Raw genomic sequence first — 26,298 nt, forward strand, 5'->3', positions numbered from 1 at the left:
TAGCATAATAATTTCGACTTTCAGAACTAAAAGTATTGGCTTTGTCGAGATAAATATAAGATAGTGACTGGTAAATTTTACCCTAGCATTGGCAACATTAGTAGCGACCGTCGCGCTGCGCGTGGTAATCAACTATGAATTAAATCATTTGCTATTGTTCTGTACCGAAAATTTTCACGTATTAAGATTAATAATATATTCAATGATTTTGTAACTAAATTAGTGTAGTGAAAATGACATTGAATATTTAGTCTATAACGATTAATTAGTTTTAGAAATCCGTTTATTTCTCTGACAGTGTAATTATCAGTGAGTATTATGAACTTTGAGGACTATGAAACGCTTCCGACCCAAAATTCCATCACACACATGACGGCGGGAGCGATCGCCGGGGTGATGGAACATTGTGTGATGTACCCATTGGACTCGGTCAAGGTAAACGTCTGGATCCACCACCAGTTATTCCTTTTTTTCTGACATCTAACCTAGAATGACAATTATTTCTTGTTACGACACAATGTTACATAAAATAGAGATCCGGTCTTTTCTAATTGAACACGAATGAAAAAACACGAACTGCTATTTCCGATTACCATGTGATTGCGTCAAAACGCTGAATATCAGACATTCGTGTCCTGTTTTTGCAACATATTGTGTTACATGAAGTCATTTAAAAGTCAGGAATATATTTTAGTAAGGACTTCGCCTTACGAAAAACTAAATATGTAGTTTTAATCTTTTTTGACTTAGTAACCAATGCCCTGTTAGTATTAGGTTATATTTGTTATCTTTATGGTAAATAAATAATACATATTTGTTTACTAATGCACTTCTAATTACATCTCATGTCTTTATTATCCCAATATTTATCTACTGCTAAAATTTTTAAAAATTGTGAAATTTTGTTGAAGAGTTCATAAATATATGAATTCCAGGATAATAAATAAACTTTAAACATTTGATAATCCATATAATTATAACATTTAATTATTAATATCCCCTGATCTGGTGTATATATGTATAACACTTTCATAATAAGTGTTTTGGTTTACCTATTTTATATTCCATAGTCTACAAATAGGAATTAGGAAGTGCTAAAAACACCTTTTGAATTTTACCTTAAATGTAGTGAATATTTTGTTAACAATACTAATAGTCATTTTATTGTTCTGTATCTGCTCAATGTTCTTTATTAAAATTGATATTTATAATTTCTATTTAATATTGTACTGATCTTTAATTAAATGATTTATTTAGTTTTGTATGAATCCAAGTGTATTCAAAATGTATATTGTCATGATAGATATACATATTTATTAATATTTTATATATAAATGTTCTATAAAGTCTAGTTGAAAGTTAGCCAGTAAATTAAAATACTATACATTACTTATATAAAGTAGATAAAAGCATTGGTAATTTATTAATTTATGTATACTTGGTGATAACCATGGCTAAATGTCAGCTCTTTTTATTTGGTCTAGTACTAATCTGAAAACTGGTTTGGAATAGTTGTTTCGTTTTTTTTTATCAAATGCCAAATAGTTATACTCGAATAACTGTCGATCTTATGCCAACACATATATGAATTATGTAATTATATATGTTTTGGTTAAGGTTTACAATTCAATACCTCGATTTTGAGGTCGGGGGAGGGTATACTTATCACACCCAACCAATTTCAAGTACTAGAAACAGTTATATCAGTAGAAAAATAAAAATAAACCAAAACATACATATAATACCTAACATTAACTGGGCCCATCGTCCTCAAAGTCATCCACATAAGCCGGTCGTTTACCAAGCAAAATTCACCAAGTTTAAAAAAAAACAAATAAAAGCACGCACATTGACGAGAAAACAACAGAAATGTAAAAAGTAACGGCTTTTTAACGAATAATCTGCACTGTAACACTAACACACTGTTCTGGCGGATTGTTTACAAATTTCTAATATTGCACAAAACATCGAAAAAAAATTTAATTAGCTTAAATTACAACTCAAGCAGCATAAATTACTCCAAATCTCACAGAGGTTTTCGAATCAAGGTCCCCCGAGACTCCTACATACTCAGTATAATCAAATTCAAGGTATTGAATATAAGATCCAACCCTATGTTTTTTCTGCAGTATCAATTTTCATTAAATAATGAGTCCGTAAAGGGTGTCTTTAATTTTAATACATACAGCACATTTTTCAAACACTTTAAAATTTACAATATTATTAAACAAGGAAATAATCTGCCTTGTTGGCTTTTTGCCAGCAAACCTGTGTAAGGAATGCTGTATCACAATCGTCTACCCCTTTTTGAGTGCCACATGCTCGTATTTTGTCCTCGTTTCTTTTCCTAAAATCTTCTGGCATAATGGCTATAACTGCATCAACATCCACTGTACCTTCTGACAGCATTCCAGCAGTTTCCATAAAACATTTAGTATAGCACTTTAGTTTTGGGTCAGGCATTAAGTCTGCTCCAGCATTTACCTTGTCAAGCAGGCTAATATCAACCCCTGTTTCTGAAGAGCAACTATCACGTAGCATCTTAGCCAATTCAGCCATTTCTTCATCCATTGCAAGAGTTGATGATAATAAACACATCAGTAAAATGTAATACATTATTAAGGTTGAGATGATGACTTAAAATGTAACTGATGATTTGGATAAAGTGTAAGAGTTATATAGCAGTTCACAATGTCACATCTATGTTCATTATTTTTGACATCTAAATTATAGGATGTTTTTCATAAAACATTTGATTATACTTAATATTTTACTACTGACTGGCAATTTGTAAACTGTAATTTGAATGGATAGTGTTTAAGTATTTTTCAAAATTGTATGTTAGCTAAACTGACAATTACAGGTAGTTTTTTAAAATTGTGTGTTTCATTTCTTTCAAATGTCTTAAGGGATTTATAAAAATTAAGAGTCTAGTTAAAGAAAGACTCCTTTCTGAATTGTAATAACAAAACTTTTCTTTGTTCTTATATATTTTTTATTAAAATGTGGAACTTTGTATTACATACATATTTCAATTTCTTTAGAATCTATGATAGATAGATTAACAAAAATGAATTATATAATAAATCATTGTAATTACTACATTGTTTATTGATTTTGCATTTCAGACTCGGATGCAGTCTCTGCGATCAGCTCATAATGGCAGCATCGTCGAAACTTTCCGATATATGGTGCAACGAGAGGGATTGCTCAGGTGTGTAATTTGTGATTAAAGATTAAAGTGATAAGTTATTGATTGCAATAAATAGAAAAAGCTGTATATTACAAAGTACAATTCATCCTAGACAACTAGTACTTGACAGATTAGGTTCAAAAAGTTTCAAATCAACAGTCTGTATAGATGTTGAACCTGAATAGAACTAACGTAGGAGTATAAAAAAATTGTAGGTAATTTTTAGGTTAAAGAATAAGTACGTATGTATTTAGATTAACTAGGTCTTGTATTATATATCGTATTCAGTCAATTCTGGCTCGGCGCACAGCTAACCTCATAACTATGCAACACTCGCCAAATTCCCGCCGGCCGGCTTATTCGCGCTCTATTATTTTTCTCGTGTCACGTGTTCTTTCAAATTGCAATATCTTAGTTCTGTAAATGTAACTATAATGCATTTAAAAGGTGGAAAATAAGAATAAATATAATTATAACCTAAGTGGTGATCTACATATTAAGATTTTTAATTTTAGATATTCGGAACGAAATGGAAATAATAATTTCGTGCAATTCAATCGTTTCTAACTTCACCAGTGTAATAAACATAGGTTAACAAAATATGCCGCTGCACTGTATCGTTTATTGCTTTCCGCAGAAGTTTAAAATACGAGAGACAATTTTCATATTTGTTTGATTAGGTAACTGGTTCATTTGGCCGATAAACTCTGTTGTATTGTTGATAAAAACTTATTTCTAACAAGTGCATGTGTGTGTGTACTATCACATCACGTAGAGTTATCAGAAGTACGTGGACTACAGCTATTCTGATAGCCAGACAGACTAACATATGACAGGTGATTTACAATATTCCTAGCCACGTCACAGTTTCACGCACTACATGTCTTTTATGCACGTAAATTTTTATATTCATCAAACGGATAGTTCTTATCTCTTTAGAAAATCGTACTCCGTATGGGCATCGATCCGTAGGGAGATTACGTCACTATCTTAAACTAGAGTTAGATGGGTCCATACCCGAAATCCTCTCGATACGATAATGGCTTTTGCAATCGTTTATAAAATTACAATTCATTGTTTAATGCATTTAATCAGAGATCAAGATTCGATTAGAAATCACGTCACCGAAGGTGTCACCGTTTACAGGTTTTAATCTTAATATTAGCAGCCATTTATATTAAATAACAAGTACAGACTCCATGATCTTCGCCATATTGTGTTATTGAGTAAAAGGCGAGCAAATACTGACTAGTGACCGCAGTGATCTCCTGTAGACTTGATATTAGGCTAAATGTCTCCCAGTATTAATTTAACCTGGGAATTTTGTGCACAATTTCTTAGTTCCCGGATGATAGGGATAATAAGTATTAAAAACGGTTTCTTTCTTCTGTAAGGTAACAACCACATGGCACATGCCTATGTATGTTAATACATAGTGGCACCACAATAATTATATATGATATTCGTGTTAATATTTTAAATTTGTTATAGACTGCAGTAAACGGTGCAAAACAACTCTTATCTTATCAATTGTACGTGAATGAATTAGTTAGTGATAATGTTTGTTAACATGTAATACTCCTGATAAGAGTGTCTCTTACTATCTTAGACACACACATTCCCAGATCTTCTCTTGCACTGTATCCAGTTTGAAAATATATGTGTCTATGAAACGCGTAGCCTCGCAAGGGAAAGGGAAGCGGCGACATCTCTTGATGCCAATACTAACTAATGTAAAAAATCATATAACTCTGCCTCTAGGTCCTTCAAACAAGAGATTGCTAGGGCGATCTAAGTACATTTCCAGATTTGCCAAGGATTCGATGCCAGTGTCCCGAAGTGCTGGTAGGCCGCTTTAATACTACCGATCCCTAAAAAATGCAACTCCTCTGATCCGTATAACTTACACATTAATGGGCAATTGAGTCCAATGGGAAGGCGCTAGCGGTTCGTTTAGATATAGTGAAAGCCTTCGTTCGGGGGTGCCATAAAACGCTTCACAATGCTATGGGCGCATGGGCTCTCTGAGAAATTATGCAATTGGATCTCCAGCTTTCTGGCTATTAGTAGCATCATCTTCGTCATTGACGCAGCATCAGACTACAAATCCCACAAAGCTGCCTCCTATCGCCGACCTTTTTTATTTCATATGCATATCAGATAGCACTGGGGATACCTTCTCCACATTAGGTAGCACTGGGGATACCCACTACATTGACCGAAGGTATTTATCGGGCAATGTGCAGACTTGAGGTATCTGCATCTTCTACCGAATTAACATGCAGAATATTCAGAGTGGTTCGCATTAATACCTGCAGCTGAGTTTCATAGTCGGGCGGCGAGGCTGAATACGTATTCCACCCGTATCACTTCGATAGTTATTGCCGCGCACCACCACTATGTGCTACCACTGAATCATTGAACGTATTCGACTTAGGGTCCTACAAGAAAAGAGCGTACTTCTTAAAATACCAGAATGTACTCTAGCATTACGTGTCAATGGACAACGGTATCAACGTTAGGCTTGCCCGTTTGCCTTTTTTAAAAAAGCTATGGACTTTTTTATTTATAAAGAAACGACCAAGATCTGGGTATAAGTTTGCAATGTTAAGTTTTTCATTGTATGTTATATATATTAACTATGTTCTTACAAAGTTGCAATTTTTTTAACGTTACTCACTGTATTTTATACGTTCATCTATGTATAAAAAATTCGCACTTTGTGATCAACAACAAACCGGTTCGGTTAACATAGTATCGCTATGATGCCAAACAAGTACAAGGTTAGCTTATTTTTAAGATTAAAGAGATCAAAAGACGTCGTATCCTTGTCACTACGTTCTCTTTTAACTCACACTGCTGAAAATGTTGAGAATGGTGCTGTAATTGTTTAATACAACAATAAGCTAATAAGATAGTTTCGGCGATATAATACTAAGCATATATTTGAATTCTATTTATCTTAATAGAAAAATTATACCCTATGTGGTAAAGATGATTCTCGAAGCAGATAAAGTATTGTATAGTTTATTTTTTCATCTTTCTTTAAGCGTCGAACTACAAAAGAGAGAAATAAGCATCCTATAAGATGAATCGGTTCATGTGGTATCGCTCCTATATATTTAATTATAAGTTTAATAAAGTATTATTTTTATCGATTAGATTTAATAATTCTAATAGATTAGATGATAAAGTCATTTATTATTTTCCTGATTATAAAATAGTTATACGTTTTTTTTATATAAAATGTAAGTCTCACACATTTAATAACGGGATTACACCAGGTCCAATTCTAGGTACTAATAACACGAAAAAAGGGATGTGACCAATGAATAACTAACTGCTCAAAGCTTATGGGACATATGAATCCACTACGTGAACACTTGAGAGTCATATTAATGAAACGAAAATAAACTATATTAATAATAATATTGATATAACTATTCAGAATTTGACAAGATGATATGATTAGTTGTTAGAAAACACAAGTAGAGGAGTTATGTTATTTTATGTAAAATTAAATTTTTGCGTCCTGATTCAAATATTAATGCAGTAGCGGGAACAATGGAAGGTTAAGTTCAGGGTTTGTGCCCGTGTTTGCGCCATTACATATCGTGAAATTACGTATTTTCTATATCAATAAATTACGGGTCATTTTAATTTATTATAATTTAAACGATTTTCACATGCATTAGCACAATTATACTATACACATTTATCCTCTAACCTCAAGTAAAATTAACATACGAAAAAAATACCGACGTTTGCTTTCTTTTTTTTATGTACGTCCTATTAAAGAAACTATAAAGATAATATATGATATTTTTTATAAATTCCATTAGTTGTAACTCTAATCTTTAACCATATTTTGATTACTTAAAAATTACACTATACTTTTAGCAATTAAATATTCACATAGTCCTTTAAATAATTACTACCCGTAGCAATGGATATATAACTCGGGACAAGATTTTTAGATTTATCTACGAAGAAAATACATTTTCATGATGCGAACGTTATCATTTCGAATTACATGCGTTATCAATCTTTATGATACATATATGTCATAATAATGTTTTGTAATAGGCATTTATTATAATACGCAAGGTAATAAGTTACTAGGCAAAATATAACTAATACGCATCGAATGAAGTATGAAAAAACCTTTGTAGTAAGTGTCCTTGCAAAAGTATAATCACGTTGGGTAGTAAAAACTTTATATTATTCATAATTTGGTCGATTCTAAGCGCTGGAATGGAGTACATTATTATTATATTCCATGACTCCTCTTACATTTAAAAATAAGATTCATGATAATTCCTGACTTGATTCGCCTAATTTCTTAAATCTATCTAATAGTAATCAAACACTTAAATGAACTTTCTATTCGCTTGAAAGTAGGAAACATCCAAAAACGTGATACAGCACGGCAACAAATATCAATGAAAAGTTTAAAGATCAAATTTCTTATCTATATATAACTTCTTTCGTCTTTATAAGTTGAGTTTTGCTATTGAGTTAATTGTTCTGTGCAAAAAGTAAAATAATTCAACAGCGCAGTCTATAGACTAGGATTATCGCGGGTGTGCATAAAGTGTAACATGATTGTAATTTTATTAAAATTATCGTGTTGATAATAATATTTATAGCGAATTTAATACGTATAGTGTAAGTAATGGGTGATATTATCGTTTTTATTGATTAATCTAAAGCCTGGCGGCATCTGTTTATAGATCCTGAACGGTATATGTTACGATCAGATATCGCTTCCTAATATTAATTTAGAAACGTTGCCTTTAAGGACGTTTTGTTCGTAACAACAATACAATATCAATTCCAATGATAATAAAGTTTATTTGCTTTTTCATAATATTGCAATGTATGGGATAACATGGTGCAGCTATTGACCATCTTTGTGAGAGGCTGGTGCCTATAAAAGTACTATAGAGGTCTATGGTAACAGGGCACCAGCCTTCTATCGCGGACTATAACTACATTATATATGTATATGGTATACTAAAAATAGTAATAAGTATACTAGAATAGAACATAGGCACAATGTGAATACTCGGAAGAAACGCAGACTGCAATTTCCTCGTACTAGACTATCTACAGTTAGTAATTCTTTTTTGGGAAAAGGGATACTCTTATTTAATAAAATCTCAGAGGCTCTTTTATCTCTGCCTTTTATTAAATTTAAGAAAAGTATTAAAGAAAGGCTGTGTAAAAAGGCTTACTATGAAGTTAGCGATTATCTAGTTGATAAAACGGCCTGGGCAGGCTACTTCTAATTAATTTGCTATATTTGTTTTAAAATAAGTATTGTTTGATGATTTGCTCTTTTAAAAGAGTACCGATACTTCTTTGCTGGATGATTAGGGATGCCTACGGGTTCAAATTTAAAGACGTGGAATAAGTGATACCTTGATGATCTTATATTCCAAAATAAATGTATTTTTCATTATATTTTTTATGATATAAGTAGTTACTAAAGTAACAAACAAATCAGAGAGAAAGCTTGTGGGTTTGCTGTAACGGTGTGTAAGAAAGAATTTCATTTAGTCTACCTCAAATGTTATTGATGGAACCAATAATAAAACCTTATAATTAATAAATAATAATATAATTTATAGGAATTCTATATCACCAACCTTGGATTTTTACATTGGAAGCAGATGACGCGGATATGTGTCAAGCTACTGCTATGCTAAGATGTGTGTGTATTGATGAACAAACGTTAGACGTTATACATAATTCTTTGGCGTAATAAGATAAAAATAGTTGTATTCTATTTTGTAGACAAAATGATACTTAATAGAAAAAACTAAAACTTTTGAGTAGCAAAATTCAGGGTGTCGGTTTTTTTAAAAATTCACTCTCATCATTTTTCCTAACGTGCCAAAAGAAGTATATAAGTATACTTCAAAAATCATCAAGGTCGTTGAAAAACGCTATCGAAAGGCTCACGCCTAATATTTATTCGCCACGTCAAGCAACACCTTGCCTTTTAGATTTGTACGAAAATGGAAAATCACGTTTAAATTTGGGTTTCTAATTATAAAGGAAGCCGTGTAAGTATGAACTGAAATAAATTCTTTAATGACAAATTTGTAGAGAACAAACTTTAAACGTTCGTTTAATAAATAACAAATTCTACCATATTTAATACGTAGTGGTATGTTTTAATATCATATGTATGTTTAAGTATGCATATTGTATGCTTGTGCGGTTTGTCTGGTTTGCGGTTATGATAAAGTCAATTGTTTTTATGTATAATGTATATATGGATAATAAAAATATTGAAAAATATAGACAATCAAATTGTGGGGTGTGGGTTAGGAAACTCTGGTTTAGAATATAATTTATTTCTGGTACTTTATAGACTTATGGAATATGGTATGAAGTCAAGTCATGAGTGACTATTTGTTTTGTTAAGTCGAAACAATGTAATTGGTATTGATTTAAGACAACCTTGAACTGTGTTTCGGTAGAGCGAAAGTACCGTAGCGTCTTTTTATGTCATATACGTGAATTAAAAATGTATACTCGCAACGTCACCTAGAATGTTACATTTTTGTAAACTATGTATTGTAAGCATAATTGTTTATAATGAATTATATTCGAACTATTAAATGCAGTTTTTTTCAAAATATATTGCAATATTTGATTGCAGCAGTCTCGGCTTAGTAGCTTCAACGAGTGACTGTCATCCCGGAAGAAGCAGGTTTAGTACTCGGGTATGCAACATTGGTTTTTTATCTATGTGCGCATATACACTCACTCAAGGAAATTAGGAAACCGACAGCATGTGTCAGACAGGAAGTCGAGCCTTATTAGTTTTTAATAATAATTTACCCATTACGAGCAATATTTTCGTGTAAGAGACAATTATTTACTATTCAGGTACGTTAACATCCGAGTGCATCACAAACATTCTCTTATTGTTGATGTCTTACTACCGTGTTTATACTACTACTATACTAATATCCTTATTAGCGTCTTTTGTTTCCTGCTACAGTTTCATTACGCTTTGGAGAGTATGTTTTTAGTGTTTAGTAAGTCTTTTTTTCCTGTTACACCTAGATAAATTAACTTTACTTTTATAGCTTTCAAAATTTCCAGTGTTCTGAGATGCTTGTAGATTTATTTATAGAATATCTGTCAACCGCCCTTATATTGAATTAACGTTTATTATATATGTGACTGATATTTTAAATATAGAACGCAGGCGTTGTTAAATTTCTTGTCTTAGTGTCAGTAGTATTTAGTACAAGCGCGTGACGAACGTACATAAACACGATAAATTAATATTGTTAAAATTTAGGTGAACTTATTTTATAACCTTGGAACGTCTGTCGTGTGAAGAGGACAGAGCTATTGTGCTTTCTATTTATTTATTGTATTTAGTAACACAAAGATCTTACGGGTTACAACATAGATCTGAAATTCTAAGTGCTATACCAAAAACAAAGGAAAGCAGATACAAAAAAACTTTTTTTAGTTTAGTTTACTGATGCAGCTATTGACATTTACTTTCCATATACCAATAATACTTAAAATTTAGATTACATAAAGATAATTGCTGAATTACATTTCCTTTAAACGCCCTTGGTCGTTCGCTAGAGTGCATTGGTATATGGGTCTCCACTTCTAGGTACTCGAGGGTCATAGATTATACAATAGACGACTAGATAGACACAGGCTTATACGATAACTTACTGAGTCGTGTAATCTTAGAAGCTACTACTGTAGCGGTAGTATGACAAGTATATTTAAATATGAAAAAACGTTACAACAGCTATGTATTAAAATAATAAGAAATACAACAAACTTGTACCATAAACTTATGGTACAAGTTTGTTGTATTATATGTCCTTTAAGATTGCAAACTTATTTCAAATTTAAAATTCTCTATACGTAACACTTTACTGACTTTAGTTAACGATTAACATTGAACACGTATATTGTAAGAAACAACTTGTGATTTTTCGTTAATACTTTATTTAAATTATTCCATGATGAAATGTATGTACATATTTCTTCAGTTGTGTGTTTTGATGACGTTTTAATTAGTCTTCGCTATAAGAACTATTAATAGGGTCCAAAAATAAAAGAAAAAACAGCATTAAAAATATACAAATAAATTTAATTCAAATGGAAATACTACATTAAGTCTTACAACAACAGGAAAAGTATGTTACATATATAAGTGGGATTCTATATGATTTTTTTAAATAATATTTATTTTTTTTTTACTTTATATGGTTTATAAAGTTTAAGCAAACGGAAGATAGAAAAACGGCTTTACATTTCCTATGCAACTTTTATATTTAGATTGTGTTTAATTATTAAAACACACATTGCTAAAATATCGATTTGGCATCGATCAACTAGCTGGAGTTGCAAATCGATCAGTCCACGTGCATGCCATAGACTCCACTATATGTCTAAGATCACATACAAATGTAGAACTATCTTTTTTTTTTTTCAGACCCATCCGCGGCATGTCAGCCGTGGTGGTTGGCGCTGGACCGGCGCATGCGTGTTTCTTCGCGACGTATGAACAGAGCAAACACACTTTATCACAGCTCACCAGGCATCGGCATGATCATATTACCCACGGTAAGTGATGCTTGACTTCTTGATATATATATGAATAGATGTTCTTTTAATGCGGGTTGATTTGCAATTTTTTGTGTCGTAAATTTTGCTTTGACTTGGAACTTGAACAACAAATTTGTCAAAATAGACGCATTCTACGGAGTGTAGAAGCGAATAGGCCGCTAAACTAATCTATACAAAAAAAAATATATTCGATTCACGCCCATTGCGTTGTTTGATATTGTTAGTCTATACTAATATTATAAAGAGGAAAGGTTTGATTTTTTGTTTGTTTGTTTGTATGAATTGAATAGGCTCCGAAACTACTTGGCAGATTTGAAAAATTCTTTCACTGTTGGAAAGCTACATCATTCCTGAGTGACATAGGCTATATTTCATTTTCAAAAAAAATAGGCATCCTTACTAAAATTACGATAACATTAACATTTGTTTATTATTTGATACAATTCTAACAGATGGCGCTGAGTTAAAGGTAGTAGTTTGGCAAGACGACGTTTGCCAGGTCAGCTAGTTAATTATATTTGTATAGATGTGTGTACTCCAGATAATGTATTCAAGTGTAAAGGCGACAATTTCTGCCATATCATATTTACGAAGAATTAATTTATTCATTTCTTATGCACGATGATGTCATGTTTAATGAAACTGTTTCATTTGTTGTTGGTAACGTCGACTTCGTTATTTGTAGTCCAAAATTCCTTGAAGACTTTCTTATCTATTAATACGTTGTAATATGTATTAACGTTCGTTCAATGTCTATAGAAATATTATTTAGAATTATTAATTATTCTAACAATTTCCAGGTCTTTCCGGCTGTTTGGCATCACTAATCCACGATGCCGTCTCAAATCCCACCGAAGGTGAGTTACTATGTTACTAAGTATACCTCTAACAACTACTTTTATACAGGCAAAATCTTAATCTTAATTCTTTACGCCACTGCAGAAAACCTCTAAAGTTCCCTACTGCAGATCCTTTCGAAATTGGTTAAAAATGTATGTTAAACCTGTTTACAGAATGCAAACATCGCAATCGCCTACTTACATATTCACTTTCTTTTATTTTTATCCGTACCGTTGAAGTTTTTGCAAGAAAGTATAGCGAATCGTTGCTTCTTTCTTGACACGGCGCGCTTGCGGCTACACTGCTGTCAAGTGTCAAATAGTCAATAGACAAGATCCTGCCGTAATAACTGCGTTGCACAGATAGTCTTGGCGTTGACGAGTTAACATAGAACGGTTGTATTGGCGTACTAGGATTAGGGAGTTTCTAAAATATTCAAGTGTTCTATATTTATAGAAATTTTAATTATTGTTATTTTTGTGTGAAATTAAGTGTTTATAATTTCTTTGGAATTGGACATTGCTCTCGTTCAGTTGATTGCCTTTATTAGTTTACGACGCAATTTCTTTAGCAGTATCACTAGGGCCTTGCCCCCACTTTGCAACGATCACTAACATATTTTTTTTTTGTATTCTTAAAAGGAACCTCTTTTTGACATATTATAATCGAATTTGTAAAAAGGGGAATACTATCAACGTCCTGGGATAATCATCGCACTACTTACAATGTTTCTAGCGATGGACTTTGAACTAACGAGGAAATTCAAGGAAAATATTTAAATTATGATTATTGTTTGCTAAATGAGTCTCATTAGTAATGCTAATCGATATGAAATTGCAAAACAATTCAACATTTTAAATATGAAAGCCGAGCAATAAAGCGAGTGCTTTCCATCATTTACATACTAAATATATAATATAGGCAGGGTTTTTACGGGATATATTTATAGTCTTAACACAGAAATAGTCGATTCCCACCTGTCCCATCTTAGATATTAAAAACTAGGCTTTTCTGTTTTGACGCGAACAAAGTCTCGCGGGGTACCTAGATTAATAGTATTAATAAATGATTACATTTAGATATAAAACTCGGTAGTAACTCCTATAACTTGACGTGAACGACCAGTCATAACTACAAGGTGTAAGTTATAGCAACTGGGACAATTAATAGAACATTCTAGAAATTGTGTTCTATAATGCGATAGACACGTAACAATTTATTTCGCCGGTGGTTAAACATCTCACGTTTATAACACATGACTGCGATTGCCGCTCATTAGTTCGGGATTGTTGGTGAATTGAGCGCACCATTCAGTGCGCAATTTCTAGTAAATTGCACTACAATGTTGGGCATGATTTATACTCAAGGGCATATTGAGTTATGGTATAAAAAGGAGATAGTGGAAGTAGAAGCTAGTTGACGCGGTTTTAATATAATTTATAAAGGAATTTTTATTACAATTCCTGTGAGGCGGTCATGAAAATCAAAGAAGAGGCAGAAAGGACCAGTGAGCTTTGTCCGTAATTACGCGACGCGCCCACTAAATCCTCGCCACCTAAAAAGTGCCCAAGCGGGGAAGCAGGGGTGACCCATCCCTGTAAGTACTGGGCCCGATTCCCTAACTAAAAGTAAATGCGTATGTCCCGGTCTGTGAAGGATACTTTTTGTGTCAAGTATCTTCACAAACCAACAATGGGTGTGAAGAGGCGGACGTATAAAAAGTGCTGTTACCACATCCCGCATAAGGCGATTGTTGGTGGCGCCTTGGGGTTTTAGTGGGTATACACAATAGCGAGTCCCACATAACCCTCCTGCACCAAGCAGTCGTGCCGCGGTAGGATATGCGCAATGCATTTCCTCAAGTAAATAAAAAGGTTCTCATGCCAGCGTTAATTCAACATTTTATTATTTTGCATAAATATTCTGCTCCGCAACTTTTAATATTTTAAGCAATCCTGATCCTTACCTTTTTGTATGCGATATAGAAGGAGTTCTCTCAATATCGATAGGCTCATAAAATAACTTAAGATTGAAGTCGGGATCGCAATCCCTATATCTTTAGAAGTTACAGTACCAGCGCCGGTGTGTATGTGTGGTGTGTAAGTTGTTTAATTCCACTCATGTTTCATGCGCCGATTTTCATTATGTACCTACCTACTATAACCAAACTCGATCACGGTATAAATTACTAAACCGCTTTCTCTAATACCTAATGTACCTATGCGGAAGTATGAAATATTGTTTCCTTTCAAAACCGATTTAAAGTTTTTAATCTCAAGGTCCTTAGGGATATATAGATATATAGGGGTCCTATGCGTTATTTTCATGTAATTAACGAGTTAATAGTTTTTAAATAGTTATGTTGTTTTCATTGGTAAATACCTATTGCAAAATCTTTCACTGTTCTGGTTAACCGGAGGTAATTCCCCGACTTGAACGAGGGCTTGAGGAAAATCTAATATACTAGTTCATATTTTAATTTTTGCTAAGGCCAGTAAATGGGCCCATTTTACAACGTTTCTGTTACTAATAGCCTCCTACTAGGATATATAAAATGTATTTAGTAGTAAGGCTCATGGCATTCAGGTTTGTAACCCAGGTTCGATTCCATGTCAATACAATGGTTCTGTAATGAACTGCACAGTAGATTCTACTTTTACTTAATGATGTACCAGTCAGAGCTAAATCTAAAGTAAACTTCTCTATTAACAACCTCATTCTACGGTTTGCTTGGAACTTGCTCAGTAGATACTAATTTGAATCAGAAGCAGCGTCTCACTTCCTTAAGAAAGATCTCATGCAAAATATACTTTAACAGAATAATTGCATGCGTATAATGACGTCACCCCTTATGAACACACGCGCTGCATTTTCCTCAAACCCAAGTATGTTACTTGAATACTAGGTAAATAGTATATTAAATAAAATGCAATGTCACGTGCTTGTTGAGAAAATGATTTATAATGATGCGGTGTTTTACTTGAGATTATATAGAAGTCTAAAGTGTAATTACAATCGGGCAGGAAATTGCGTTTCCTCTCAAAACGTAGTATTATGTTACAATATAGTTTTAAATAGTGTTCAAGTGTAAGGATATTCATATTTTTAAAGGAAGCACGCTATTCTACTTTCGGGAAGTTGGCAACCGGCGATATCTTTAAAAGCCCCTTTTTATACGTGTTCGTTTTTATAATTTCTAAAGGCCGCTACATTGCGGAAATGAAATGGTCACTAGAGAATAGTCGCAATTGATGGATTAACCGTTTCCCGGCGGACACGACATGCATTTCTGTACACAAAACTCGTCCCTGCCGATAAATAAATAATAATCAAATCCATAAGTATCTTGAGAAATTATAGTAAAATATGTGTAACAATCCAGTTTTATGCGAGTACAAAAGTACAGTTGTAAATGTGTGGTATAATGCAGTATTTACATAAATTAAAGCATTCATTAAATCATTTGTTTTTGTATAATTGTAACGAAATGTGAATGAATAAATAAGGCTTTAAAAGCGACGCATTTTGAGAACACATAATTAAAAAGCAATTTTTAATTATATAACCACTTAGATTTTAGAATTTAAACCGTAGTCCTTGACGGCCGCGTATCAGTTTCGCTCGTTGCAATTATATTATTTATATTTAGTCAGTGCTTCTGTGTATGAATATAAAGCTGAAAAACTGTTTACTAATTACCGTAAAAGCAAATACTGTGCATCATATTGAAACATTTGCAAGTTTATTTAAATGCTTACTATATACCACGTGAATTGTACAGGAACTAGATACTTAGAATACTAGGGAGCGAAGAGAGCTTTATTTGTTCTTTTATAAATTTCATAATATATTGAGTGGTTGGCTTACATTTGGGTTATTTAACATTATAATGAGCGTCTGTGACCTAACAATACCATTAATGCTTATATAGAATTTTCCTTATTGTAATAGATTTTTTTAATTATGTATTTGATAAGTAAAGAATATTTTTTTAAAGTTTTGAAAATTGAACAGAGATAATAAGAGATTTGACTTTACTTCAAGAGATTTCTCAAGCTTATTTAACTTTCAAATAAAAAAGAGGCTACTTTCAAATAAAAATATGATCAGTGAAAACTTAAGTGGTTAGACAAATGGTTATTACAAAATTTAAAAGTTGCGTTTCGAAGGACTGTACAATTAACAGTTACACTGAATTATTTGTGTGCTTAAATAGTAATCTGCCTGAGTAATTATTTTCCCTAACAAGTCAATGGACTTTATAATATAAAGGGCGAAAGTTGAAGGCCAGACACTAGCGATAAGTCAGAGAAACCCACATTAATGATTAGTGTATTATCATAAGGTTACAAGGTTGTAATAATCACCGGTTTCAAATGAGATCTTTAATATATATCATTTAATATATTTTTCAGTAATAATAAGATTACACAATATATATTAACGATTACTCATCAACTTAAAGACGCATCTTTAGTATTAGCTGCGGTTGGTCTTACAGCTTTAGTGTGTGCAATCCTCGTCTGCGTCTGCGCCTATGAACTTTCTTAGTGACCTTTTAACACTCCCTTGTACGTTGATAAACACATCTTGAGAAAACATGGCAAGCCTTATACACAAAAACTCAGCGGCGTGTCAGGCACAGCAAGCTGATCGCCTACTTGCCTATTATAAAAACAAATGATCACGAAACATATACAGAAATCTGAGTCCACCTTTGTAGTTTTATTAGCTGCTAAACTACCAATAGATATTTCTTTTATGTATTACATTGTTTTTTTTGGCCATAGGCGTAAAAATCGATGACTTATATCTGCATTAAAATTTCCTCCTTGCTTGTACAGTATTAAAAATGCATGCAGAAATTAGCAATCATATTGCGTTGTACAGCATAGAATTTACATTTATTCATTATTGACATTTTAAATCCCCTGTAATATTTTTTATAATCATTACTGATTTCTTGCTTCGCACTTCCTTTACAATGAATGACGCATAGAGCGACATTTGTTTATCCAATAGATTTACATTTTTATTATATTATCGTCGAAAATATATCTTACAGATTGAAATAGATTGATCCTTTTCATGAAAAGACAAAGAATGTCTTCAAACCTTTGACATTCAAAATATACCCGTAGATGATCTGTAATATCAATACATATGTAAATTTAAATCTTTTGTCTGATAACAATGATGCCCTTCGAGTATGATGCATTCTATTGCACTTAAATATATAGTTGCGTGAGCATGTTGCATGTATGTAATCCTGCTCTTACAAAAATAAACGGGTACACTAGCTTCAAAAATTACTAATATTTTTACTCCATGATAAATAAATTCTTCCAATATCTAGCAAGTGGCGAAGAATAAAGAGAGAAGATAAGTAACATACGATAATTAACACAAGCCACAAATGTCTTTTTCGTTTCGTTTTTATTTTTTTACAAAAAGCGATAACAATTGTTGATATCGTGACAATTTTATACAGACTTAGCACGCTGTAGCTGAAATAATTGCCTAATGATTGTCCATTTATATTCATAGATTCTGGACTGAGTGTATAATTGTTCGAACATTTTTATTTTCTGTCTCGTAATTTTTAAAGTAACCAACTGATGTGAACCCTATTTCAAAAAACAATAACTAACGTTATTTTGATTGGTAAATATCTACACGGTATTATACGGCTATATTCTGTCTGTAGTTTGGAGCCGACCAAAAAGGATACGAATTTTAATTTAATTCCCCCGCTTTGTGAGTGTCATGTGAAATTTGCAACTAAATGTAGAATGTTGTATGGACAAGTTTTTTATTAATTCATTATACATGTTTCATATCTAGTTGAGATGGAAAACTAGTTTGGCCATATCATAAAACCAACAGCAAATATGTATTTTTGTTTTAATTTTTAGGTTATAGTTTTAGATACTATTAATTTATTTCCTTTTTGAATTTACTTGCAAATACAAGCATTTTGATATTTTGCTGAGGGATATCTAAATTTGTCCCAACACAAATGGCTGGATGAAAAATAAAACAGTGTATTCCACATTTAGCGTGCTATAAACAGCGACACCAAGAGGTATCAGTTATTACATGGCAATAAATATATGCTTTTCATACGGAAACTTACAAATTACTTGTTAATTGGTCATTGACTTTGATACGCTCTTATCTTTGTAAAATGACTGAAATAAATATGATCAGAATACATTCACGTGATACAGTATTTAGTAGGTTACAAAAGGTACAGATACCGGCAAACAACTTGAACAATTGTCCTTGCCTGCGCAGAAGCGATTTTTAGGTATCAGTGGGAGGGGATCAAATGGAGAGTGACCTGTCGATGGCGTGATTGGTTAAATCAGTTGAAGTTTGTGTCCTGCGCTGCGTCACGATGCCCAAACTTTCCCCCACTCCCTTATTTAATGCTCAAGAAGTTTGCCGGTATCTATACATTGGTTTTTCGCTCTAACTGTCTATTCGAATGTCGAGAAAATCTTTATCTCAGGAGATTTTATTATCTTTCAATTGATTTTAATATGTGTAATAAGTATGTTATTGTATTAGATATATATCACATGTTATTACAATTACCTACCGCGCTCGCTATTATTATTAATACTGGTAGTAAGTAATACGCCGACGTACATAATTCGTAAACTTAATACAAGTTTTATTATTTATATATATTACATATTTTATTTTCTATACAAATAATAATTTATATGGAATATTTTATCATAAACGCATTCTAACACATCGGTTCGCATTGGCCTATATAGCTAACAATTCCCTTTGTCATGCTGCCTTTTAACTGTTATTTATAACCAAAGAAGCCGTCGTACGTTTTCGTAAACATATTTATGACATCTACAAAGAATGAGAAAGTGGTGCTCTAGTGAACGACCTCTGACCAGAGATAAAATTATGGGCACGCGAGCATTAACTTTGTTATGACAACATCTATCAATTAGGACACTTCCCTATATTTGCGAGACAAAACAATGTGCTGACATTGTTTCGTCATAGTTAATGTAAATGATATATTGGCGTTTAATTAAACGACAAACTCCGATTATAAAAGGATAATTTTGTTATAACTTGCGACGTTAAGAAAAAGAAACTATATTATTCAAAAGTTTCTAGCAGCGTTATAAAGATGTAGGACTTGACTCGCTCCAGGTACTCTGCTGCTCAGAGAACCGGATGAGCTATAAACACTAAACCAAAGGTGGCAGGAAACAGGCGAACCTTCTCGTATATCCCCTTATCTTGCTCTCTCTTTCTTTCGACTTCTTCAGTATCATCTTTGCATCAAGAAGGAAATCATTGCCTCGCTCTTTATCATAGCCTGAGTACTGTTTAACGGAAATACATTTTGGAAAATGGGTGTACTTTTTTACAGTATTTGATGAAATGATAACATTTTTATTTCAGTTGTGAAACAGCGGTTGCAGATGTTGAATTCGCCGTACCGTGGCGTGTGGGAGTGTGCCAGACATGTTTATAGGGCTGAAGGTTTGCGTGCATTCTACCGTTCGTATGGAACACAGGTCACCATGAACGTACCGTTCCAGGTGAGCTTCAAATTGAGCATTATCTATAAAGGGTGCTAAGCATTCGCTAGTAAAAAGAGATATAGCAGCTTTAAATATCTACAGCTTAGTTTAATATTCGGCTAAGTTGGGTGAAAAAAAGCTTTGCTTTTGTAATTAAAGTTACCTACCACAGAGTCAAATTTATAGACTATAGACTGAAGGAATTATTAACTACTTTTTTTCTAAGTTTTCATTAATATTGCAGGCTGTACACTTCGTAACGTACGAGTGGTGTCAATCCCGAATGAACCCAACGCGTGGGTACGAACCGCGAGCCCATTTGACGGCGGGCGCGTGTGCGGGCGCACTCGCTGCAGCCACCACTACGCCGCTTGATGTTTGCAAGACACTGCTTAACACGCAGGTAAAATGTGTGATTTAGTTTACAAAGTTGAAAATTGAATGATTTTTGTGTTGCGTAAACGAGGGAATATTAAACGACCGGATCAACACAAGTAGAAACCGCGAGGCGGGTGTATGAGTTGTAACTAAAACTATCTACTAAAGAGGAAAATGGGCGAACAATTGTGGTAGTAGCGTTGTCTTGGCTTGTAGTATGGACTACATATATTTATATCGTATACATTTCTGTGTGTACTAAAGTCTTAGGGTGTATACCTAAAATAATATATCGGTAAGATATGTTAATAAATTTTCATAAATATATTTTTACGCACAAAACTAAGAATGGCTTTATGTACATGAAAAATTATTGGGTTTATATTATAATGATAAATACCTAGCATACGACATAAAAAAACAAGTTTCATAGTCTACATATGGATAAAAACTTGAAATTAAATTAAATATAAAAATACACCTTTTTATATATTTTGTCGTTAAACAAGTCTTGCTAGGTGAGATAGGCAGACTAAAAGCTTTTAGCAATTTAAATTGCAAATTATTCAACTCGTTAATATATTATTTAGGAAATCTAAATATTCTGTTTTTTTTTTTTTGAAAAAAAAAATGTATAAGCTCTACTGGTGATGCAATATATCTATCAATGTTAAAATGATACACTACTAACGCAAAAAAATACACGTTTATATCCGGTTTCAAAAGTTTTTTAGATATGTTCTGCTTAGTGATAGACTTTGGAATATAGAATTACATACATTTATACGTATAGTGGCGTTGGCTTATTAGCTATTATGAATTTTGACAATGACAATTGCGACTCCTGTACGCACGGTGTGTTTATCCTATGCTACTATGAATATATTATGTTATTAAATACATTTTTTTCTTCACGCACAGTGGTTGCCTGGAAGAAAGTTGCTCTCCTTTTCATTTAATTATGTTACATTTTTATATTGTAATGTAACGAAGTGTTAATAAATAAATAAATATATTTTTTAATGAAAACATGTGACGTGTGCATGTGACGACTATAAATGTCAGTAATATTATCATAGAGACATATTTTTACATGTACTTATTTTCAATGTGATATTTCAGGAGCGAGGCGCAGAGGGCTTAGTAGGCGCCGCGGGTCTGGTAATGCGAACCTCAGGGCCGCGAGGGTTCTTCAGGGGCGTGGCCGCGCGAGTCTTATACCAAATGCCGGCTGCTGCCATCTGTTGGTTGACTTATGAGACATTGAAACACGCCCTCAATACGGTATGTACTCATAAATTGATGTATGCTTAAAACTAAGTGATTATGAATAAAGTAACGTTAATATATTTCACTCTTTTGCAAAAAACACGGGCAATTAATAAAATGTCATCATCCTTAATATCTGTCATGAACTAAATTTTGTTAGAGATTTTTTTTCTGTTGTTCAAAATATTATTTGGTATAAATTAGCTGAAATATTGTCATAAATATATATTCAGTTTAAATTTAAGCTTGTTTGTATATTGGAATTTAAACTTTTGATATTTTTGCCGTAAAATTTTTTAAATATTCTATTATTCCAACAGTGATTTTCCCACAGGTAGAGTTAGCCGATGAGTCACCAACAAACACCGCAGGTTCGAGTCTCGCGTGTGCAACTTTAAGAATAGCGGCTGCCGAAGTGCCAGCCACTACACTCACGCGCACATAACACACTAACAACCTCCTCTCGTACAAAACTAATTAACGGATGCCCGTATGTTAGAACGTATTAGGTTAGGCGCTTTCTAACGATAATTTCGATTTAAAATATTTTATTTACAAAATGAAAAAAATTGTTTTAAAAATAAATGTAATGTGTATTACATATTTGTGAAAATGATTTATGTATATGCATTTGAAAGTATTTTTTTTTTTTGCAAAACTATCATGAAAAATACTCTTCCATCATCCATATATTTTTTATATAATAATGTCTTCTAGTAATATTATATATGTAAATCTCTTTACAAAATGGTCCTTAGAAATATCTGCATAATTCTTTAGATTTACAAAATTTTTTTCACAATACACATTTCACATAAGCATGGTAAAAATGTGTCTGAAAAAAAAAAAAGATTTCCGAAATTAGTTAAAATTCAATTACTTTATGAATTTTAAAATAATGTTTCATAGAAAATTCGAACTAACAGTTCTTCTGAAAAAAGAATTAGTAGTACTCTGAAAAGAGGTCATATGAAACTTGACAATTTGCAGAAAATATTGACAGTTGACATTTGATCGGTAGCTAGTCTGTCGAAATAAGTACAGATAATTTGAATAGGATCGTCAAATATCCCAGTGATTTTGTTTGATTTTTAGGATGAGGGGAGGGAGTTGTTGTTGTTATGTTTTGTTGTTTACAGAGTATATATTATCGAGTAAAAATATTTTTGTGTTGTATTTTAGTATGTTTGTATACACGCTTTGTGGGTCTCTTGTAATTTTTAAGGATTCTTATAAATATTTTGCGCGTGTATTTCTTATAATATTTAATAATTTATTGATCTTTGCCATGGTCTAACCAATGCAATGTTGATTTTTCATCTCGGATAACTAACCTTTATTTCAATTTTTTTAAGTTTTTCCTTAATTTCTGAGGCCTTAGCACCAATTTTATTTCGTATTTGTATGTATGTTTTGAGTTTTTGACAGCTCGAACTTTATACATTCGTATAGTTTACATATTATATTTTAACGGTTCAAATCCGGACATCTGTTTAGTTCCAAATATGCCCACGAAGCGCTTCTCAAATTTCCGATACAAAAATGTATTATAACTTTTCTATTACAATAGCTATACGAAGTGCTAAGGCCTGATGTGTCCAAAACCAATGAAATTGGTCGACCAAACTCTGAAACTAAATCTCGGGTTGTTATATTTAACTAACGAAGTATCCGTAAGTTACATAAGATGTACACAGGCGTGTATTTGTATGATATTGTATGTGTGAATTAGAATTTAGCTGTGATGTTACGAATAAATTAATTAAGTCATTATAAATAGTTTGGATATTAAGTATTACTTACCGTACACACGATACAATAAGTGTTGTCTTTATAGTATGGTTTGTGCGGTTTTGTTTTTAATCTCGTATGAGTTTTTTTTTAAATTTCTGTTAATGTTTCATATTTTACAATATATTCGTTTATTGTTTGACGTTAACTGTATTTTGTAGTAATGCTTTTTGGGATTCCTTAAGGCTACGTAAAGCAAGCGTACCAACATAATTTAATTATAAAATTAATCAGAAAGACTTATTCGAATCTAAATAAAAACAGATAAATCAGCAAATATCTATCCCACAACCACAGTCAAATAGTTTTTTGTTGGTTCGCGTTTGTAATATTTTTTTTATTCAAAATTATACAATTCGCGCGGTATCTCATTTCAAAAACCGCGTTTGGTCACATTGGCCTTTAATTATGATATTATAATAAATTACTAAATTTAGCGCGTAGTTTTTACGTCGTATTGGTTACCTTAATGTAAATAAAATTGAAATCACGTTTTAGTTGCCTCTAGAATCGACACAAACAATAAATAGATGTACAGAATGTATATTTGTAAAAATCGACAGTTTTCAGCTTGGTATACGTCGGCTGTGATTTCTGTTTCGGATTATTTGGGACTTGTAAATATTTTACTCACGCACAGCGTTAAAACGAATGGGAAGATAAAATGTGCGTTTTGTTCGATTATGGCTTGGATTGTAGTTTAAATGACTTGGAAACTTTGACGATAGTTCGAGCCTATGATTGTTTCTCTTCGTACAAAATTGTTACGGATTTGAATGTAATAATTCTGTTTCAATGTTGTCCCGGGGAAGGCTGGTTTCCACCGATTTGCAAATGAACGTGGACATTGGATTAAATGGTTAGATTCATAGATAAGAAGATTCAAATTGGTCTAAATGTTTGTTTACAAGACACAATACCGTATTTATAATGAAATTGTGAATTTTAGTTTGACAATATTTTTGGAACGGCTGGATAACTGAATCTATTCTTTATCTATGGTTAGGTTAGTGATCCTTTGGGATCGAAAACAGAGGTGCTATGATAGGAGAGCGATTGTTACTAAAATATAAAACTCATATAGGAGGAGGAATAAAAGAAATGGCTGTACTACAACTGCTTATCAACATATAGGTATTTTATTAAATAATTTAGTTAATATTGTACTAATTAAATTATTTCATACAAACTTAAAATATGTTGCTTGTAGCAATCGCTCTGGTGTGAAACTGTAAATTATGGTTATGAGTATCAAAGTCAAATTGTATTAGAAGCCGGTGTGAACCATGTTCTATTAAATGAGACAAAATAAACAGTTGGACAATAAGACTTTTTCATTATAACACCCTTTTTTACCAATAATTGCACACTACAATAACGGTGTGGTACCTAATTTTCACTCCTGCCAACGTTGGAAATTACCTTTGAATAAAGAGGGAAATTAAAGATTCGAAATACACAATAACCTTTAAAACCCAAAAAATTGTGTAGCTCAATTATGAAATCGTTTATATTTAAATTTTAATGTTACATGATACTGTAAGTAACAATACGTTTTAGCACATACACTAAATGACTAAATCCATATCTATTAAAAAGTCGGGCTTAAGAGGTAGCATTCGGATAAGAACCTAATGCTACCTCATTTTAAAGAAATTCTTAGACTTGGATAAAAATTCAAAGACATAACGTATAACATATAAAGCACTGGTCTTGTCTTGCCGAAACGTCTATGTATTTTTAGGTAGTATAACTTCTACGAGTTCCATCTAAGGTAATTTCTTAATTAATAATAATAAAGTTTAATCATAACAGCTGTGTCCTGTCGCTAATCCCCACACTGTTGAGGGTGAGTAGATTACAATATATAAACATAGCCAGGCTTCTGTCTGCGACCCTGGAGCACTGGACATTCCAGAATTAGTTGTAGATTGTTTTTAAATGAAAGCGATATAGATATTAATCGCACACTCTTCTGGGAAGACAACTGAACATTTTTACGTTTTGTAGCGTCTTTTATTTATGAAGTTTTTTCTCAAGTTTGCAGTTACGCCCTGACGGTAAAATCTAGCAATTATTTATTATAAAATCATTTATCGTCGTCCACTACTACGTGGTAGTTGTTCCTGCTTCTTTTGACAGCTTGTCTGCTCTCTCATTGTCCCATTTTCCCCTACAGGGTTTCCCCACAGTTGCACTCGCTGAATTGTAAAAAAAGGATTTATAGGAAAAAACTATATAGATATTTTTTCCTATAAATCATAGATAGTTTTTTTTATTAGTTTTTCCATAAACGCTTTTCTTTGGCCACCTTATACAAAAATACCAGGAAAAGAAAATAACATAACAATTTTGCAACGTTTTCCCTATTTTTTTCTTTAACTTGAAGAAAAAAACTCGAATGAAGATTTAAATTGCGTGTCTAGCTTGTGTGTTTCAAGTCGCATCTATCTCATCTATCCCATTTTTATTTCAATCATTATTTGTTACAATTTTAATAAATTAAGTTCGTAAACATGATTAAAAGAAAACTGGATTCTTTACTTATTTTCATGTTCAGTTGAAGAGTTAAAAACACAGACAACTATAATGTCATTAATTCAAAAAATAGTAGGAAGATATCAATAAAACAACACA

The 26,298-nt window shown here is 32.4% G+C and overlaps 2 protein-coding genes across 4 annotated transcripts; one reads left to right on the forward strand and one right to left on the reverse strand.

Moving 5' to 3' along the window:
* Positions 1–85: 85 nt before the first annotated feature.
* On the forward strand, positions 86–24,988 carry LOC110994128 (mitoferrin). Of its 3 annotated transcripts, none has more exons than XM_022260632.2 (8): positions 86–435; positions 3,129–3,214; positions 11,685–11,815; positions 12,619–12,675; positions 20,102–20,241; positions 20,468–20,626; positions 21,724–21,885; positions 22,205–24,988. In XM_022260632.2, exons 1-8 carry the CDS (start codon positions 319–321, stop codon positions 22,313–22,315), a joined length of 963 nt encoding a protein of 320 aa, XP_022116324.1. In that variant the 5' UTR covers positions 86–318; the 3' UTR covers positions 22,316–24,988. The 3 variants fall into 3 exon arrangements, with proteins under 3 accessions (XP_022116324.1, XP_022116326.1, XP_022116325.1); XM_022260634.2 differs by having other exon boundaries at positions 22,191–22,320; XM_022260633.2 differs by having other exon boundaries at positions 22,209–22,320.
* LOC110994129 (general odorant-binding protein 69a-like) lies at positions 2,159–2,704 on the reverse strand. The gene has a single exon (XM_022260635.2). It carries the CDS (start codon positions 2,614–2,616, stop codon positions 2,224–2,226), a length of 393 nt encoding a protein of 130 aa, XP_022116327.1. The 5' UTR covers positions 2,617–2,704; the 3' UTR covers positions 2,159–2,223.
* Positions 24,989–26,298: the final 1,310 nt, after the last annotated feature.

This window comes from Pieris rapae, chromosome 11, assembly GCF_905147795.1.
Source record: "Pieris rapae chromosome 11, ilPieRapa1.1, whole genome shotgun sequence".
In the NCBI taxonomy this organism is placed as follows: Eukaryota; Metazoa; Arthropoda; class Insecta; order Lepidoptera; family Pieridae; genus Pieris; species Pieris rapae.

What these genes read in the sequence shown, in the direction of transcription:
- LOC110994128 (XM_022260632.2), top strand. Translation starts at nt 319, where the DNA reads ATGAACTTTGAGGACTATGAAACGCTTCCGACCCAAAATTCCATCACA. An exon ending in CAACGAGAGGGATTGCTCAG is followed by an intron (nt 3,215 to 11,684) that starts GTGTGTAATTTG and finishes TTTTTTTTTCAG; the next exon opens with ACCCATCCGCGGCATGTCAG. An exon ending in TGAAACACGCCCTCAATACG is followed by an intron (nt 21,886 to 22,204) that starts GTATGTACTCAT and finishes ATTTTCCCACAG; the next exon opens with GTAGAGTTAGCCGATGAGTC.
- LOC110994129 (XM_022260635.2), bottom strand. Translation starts at nt 2,616, where the DNA reads ATGTATTACATTTTACTGATGTGTTTATTATCATCAACTCTTGCAATG.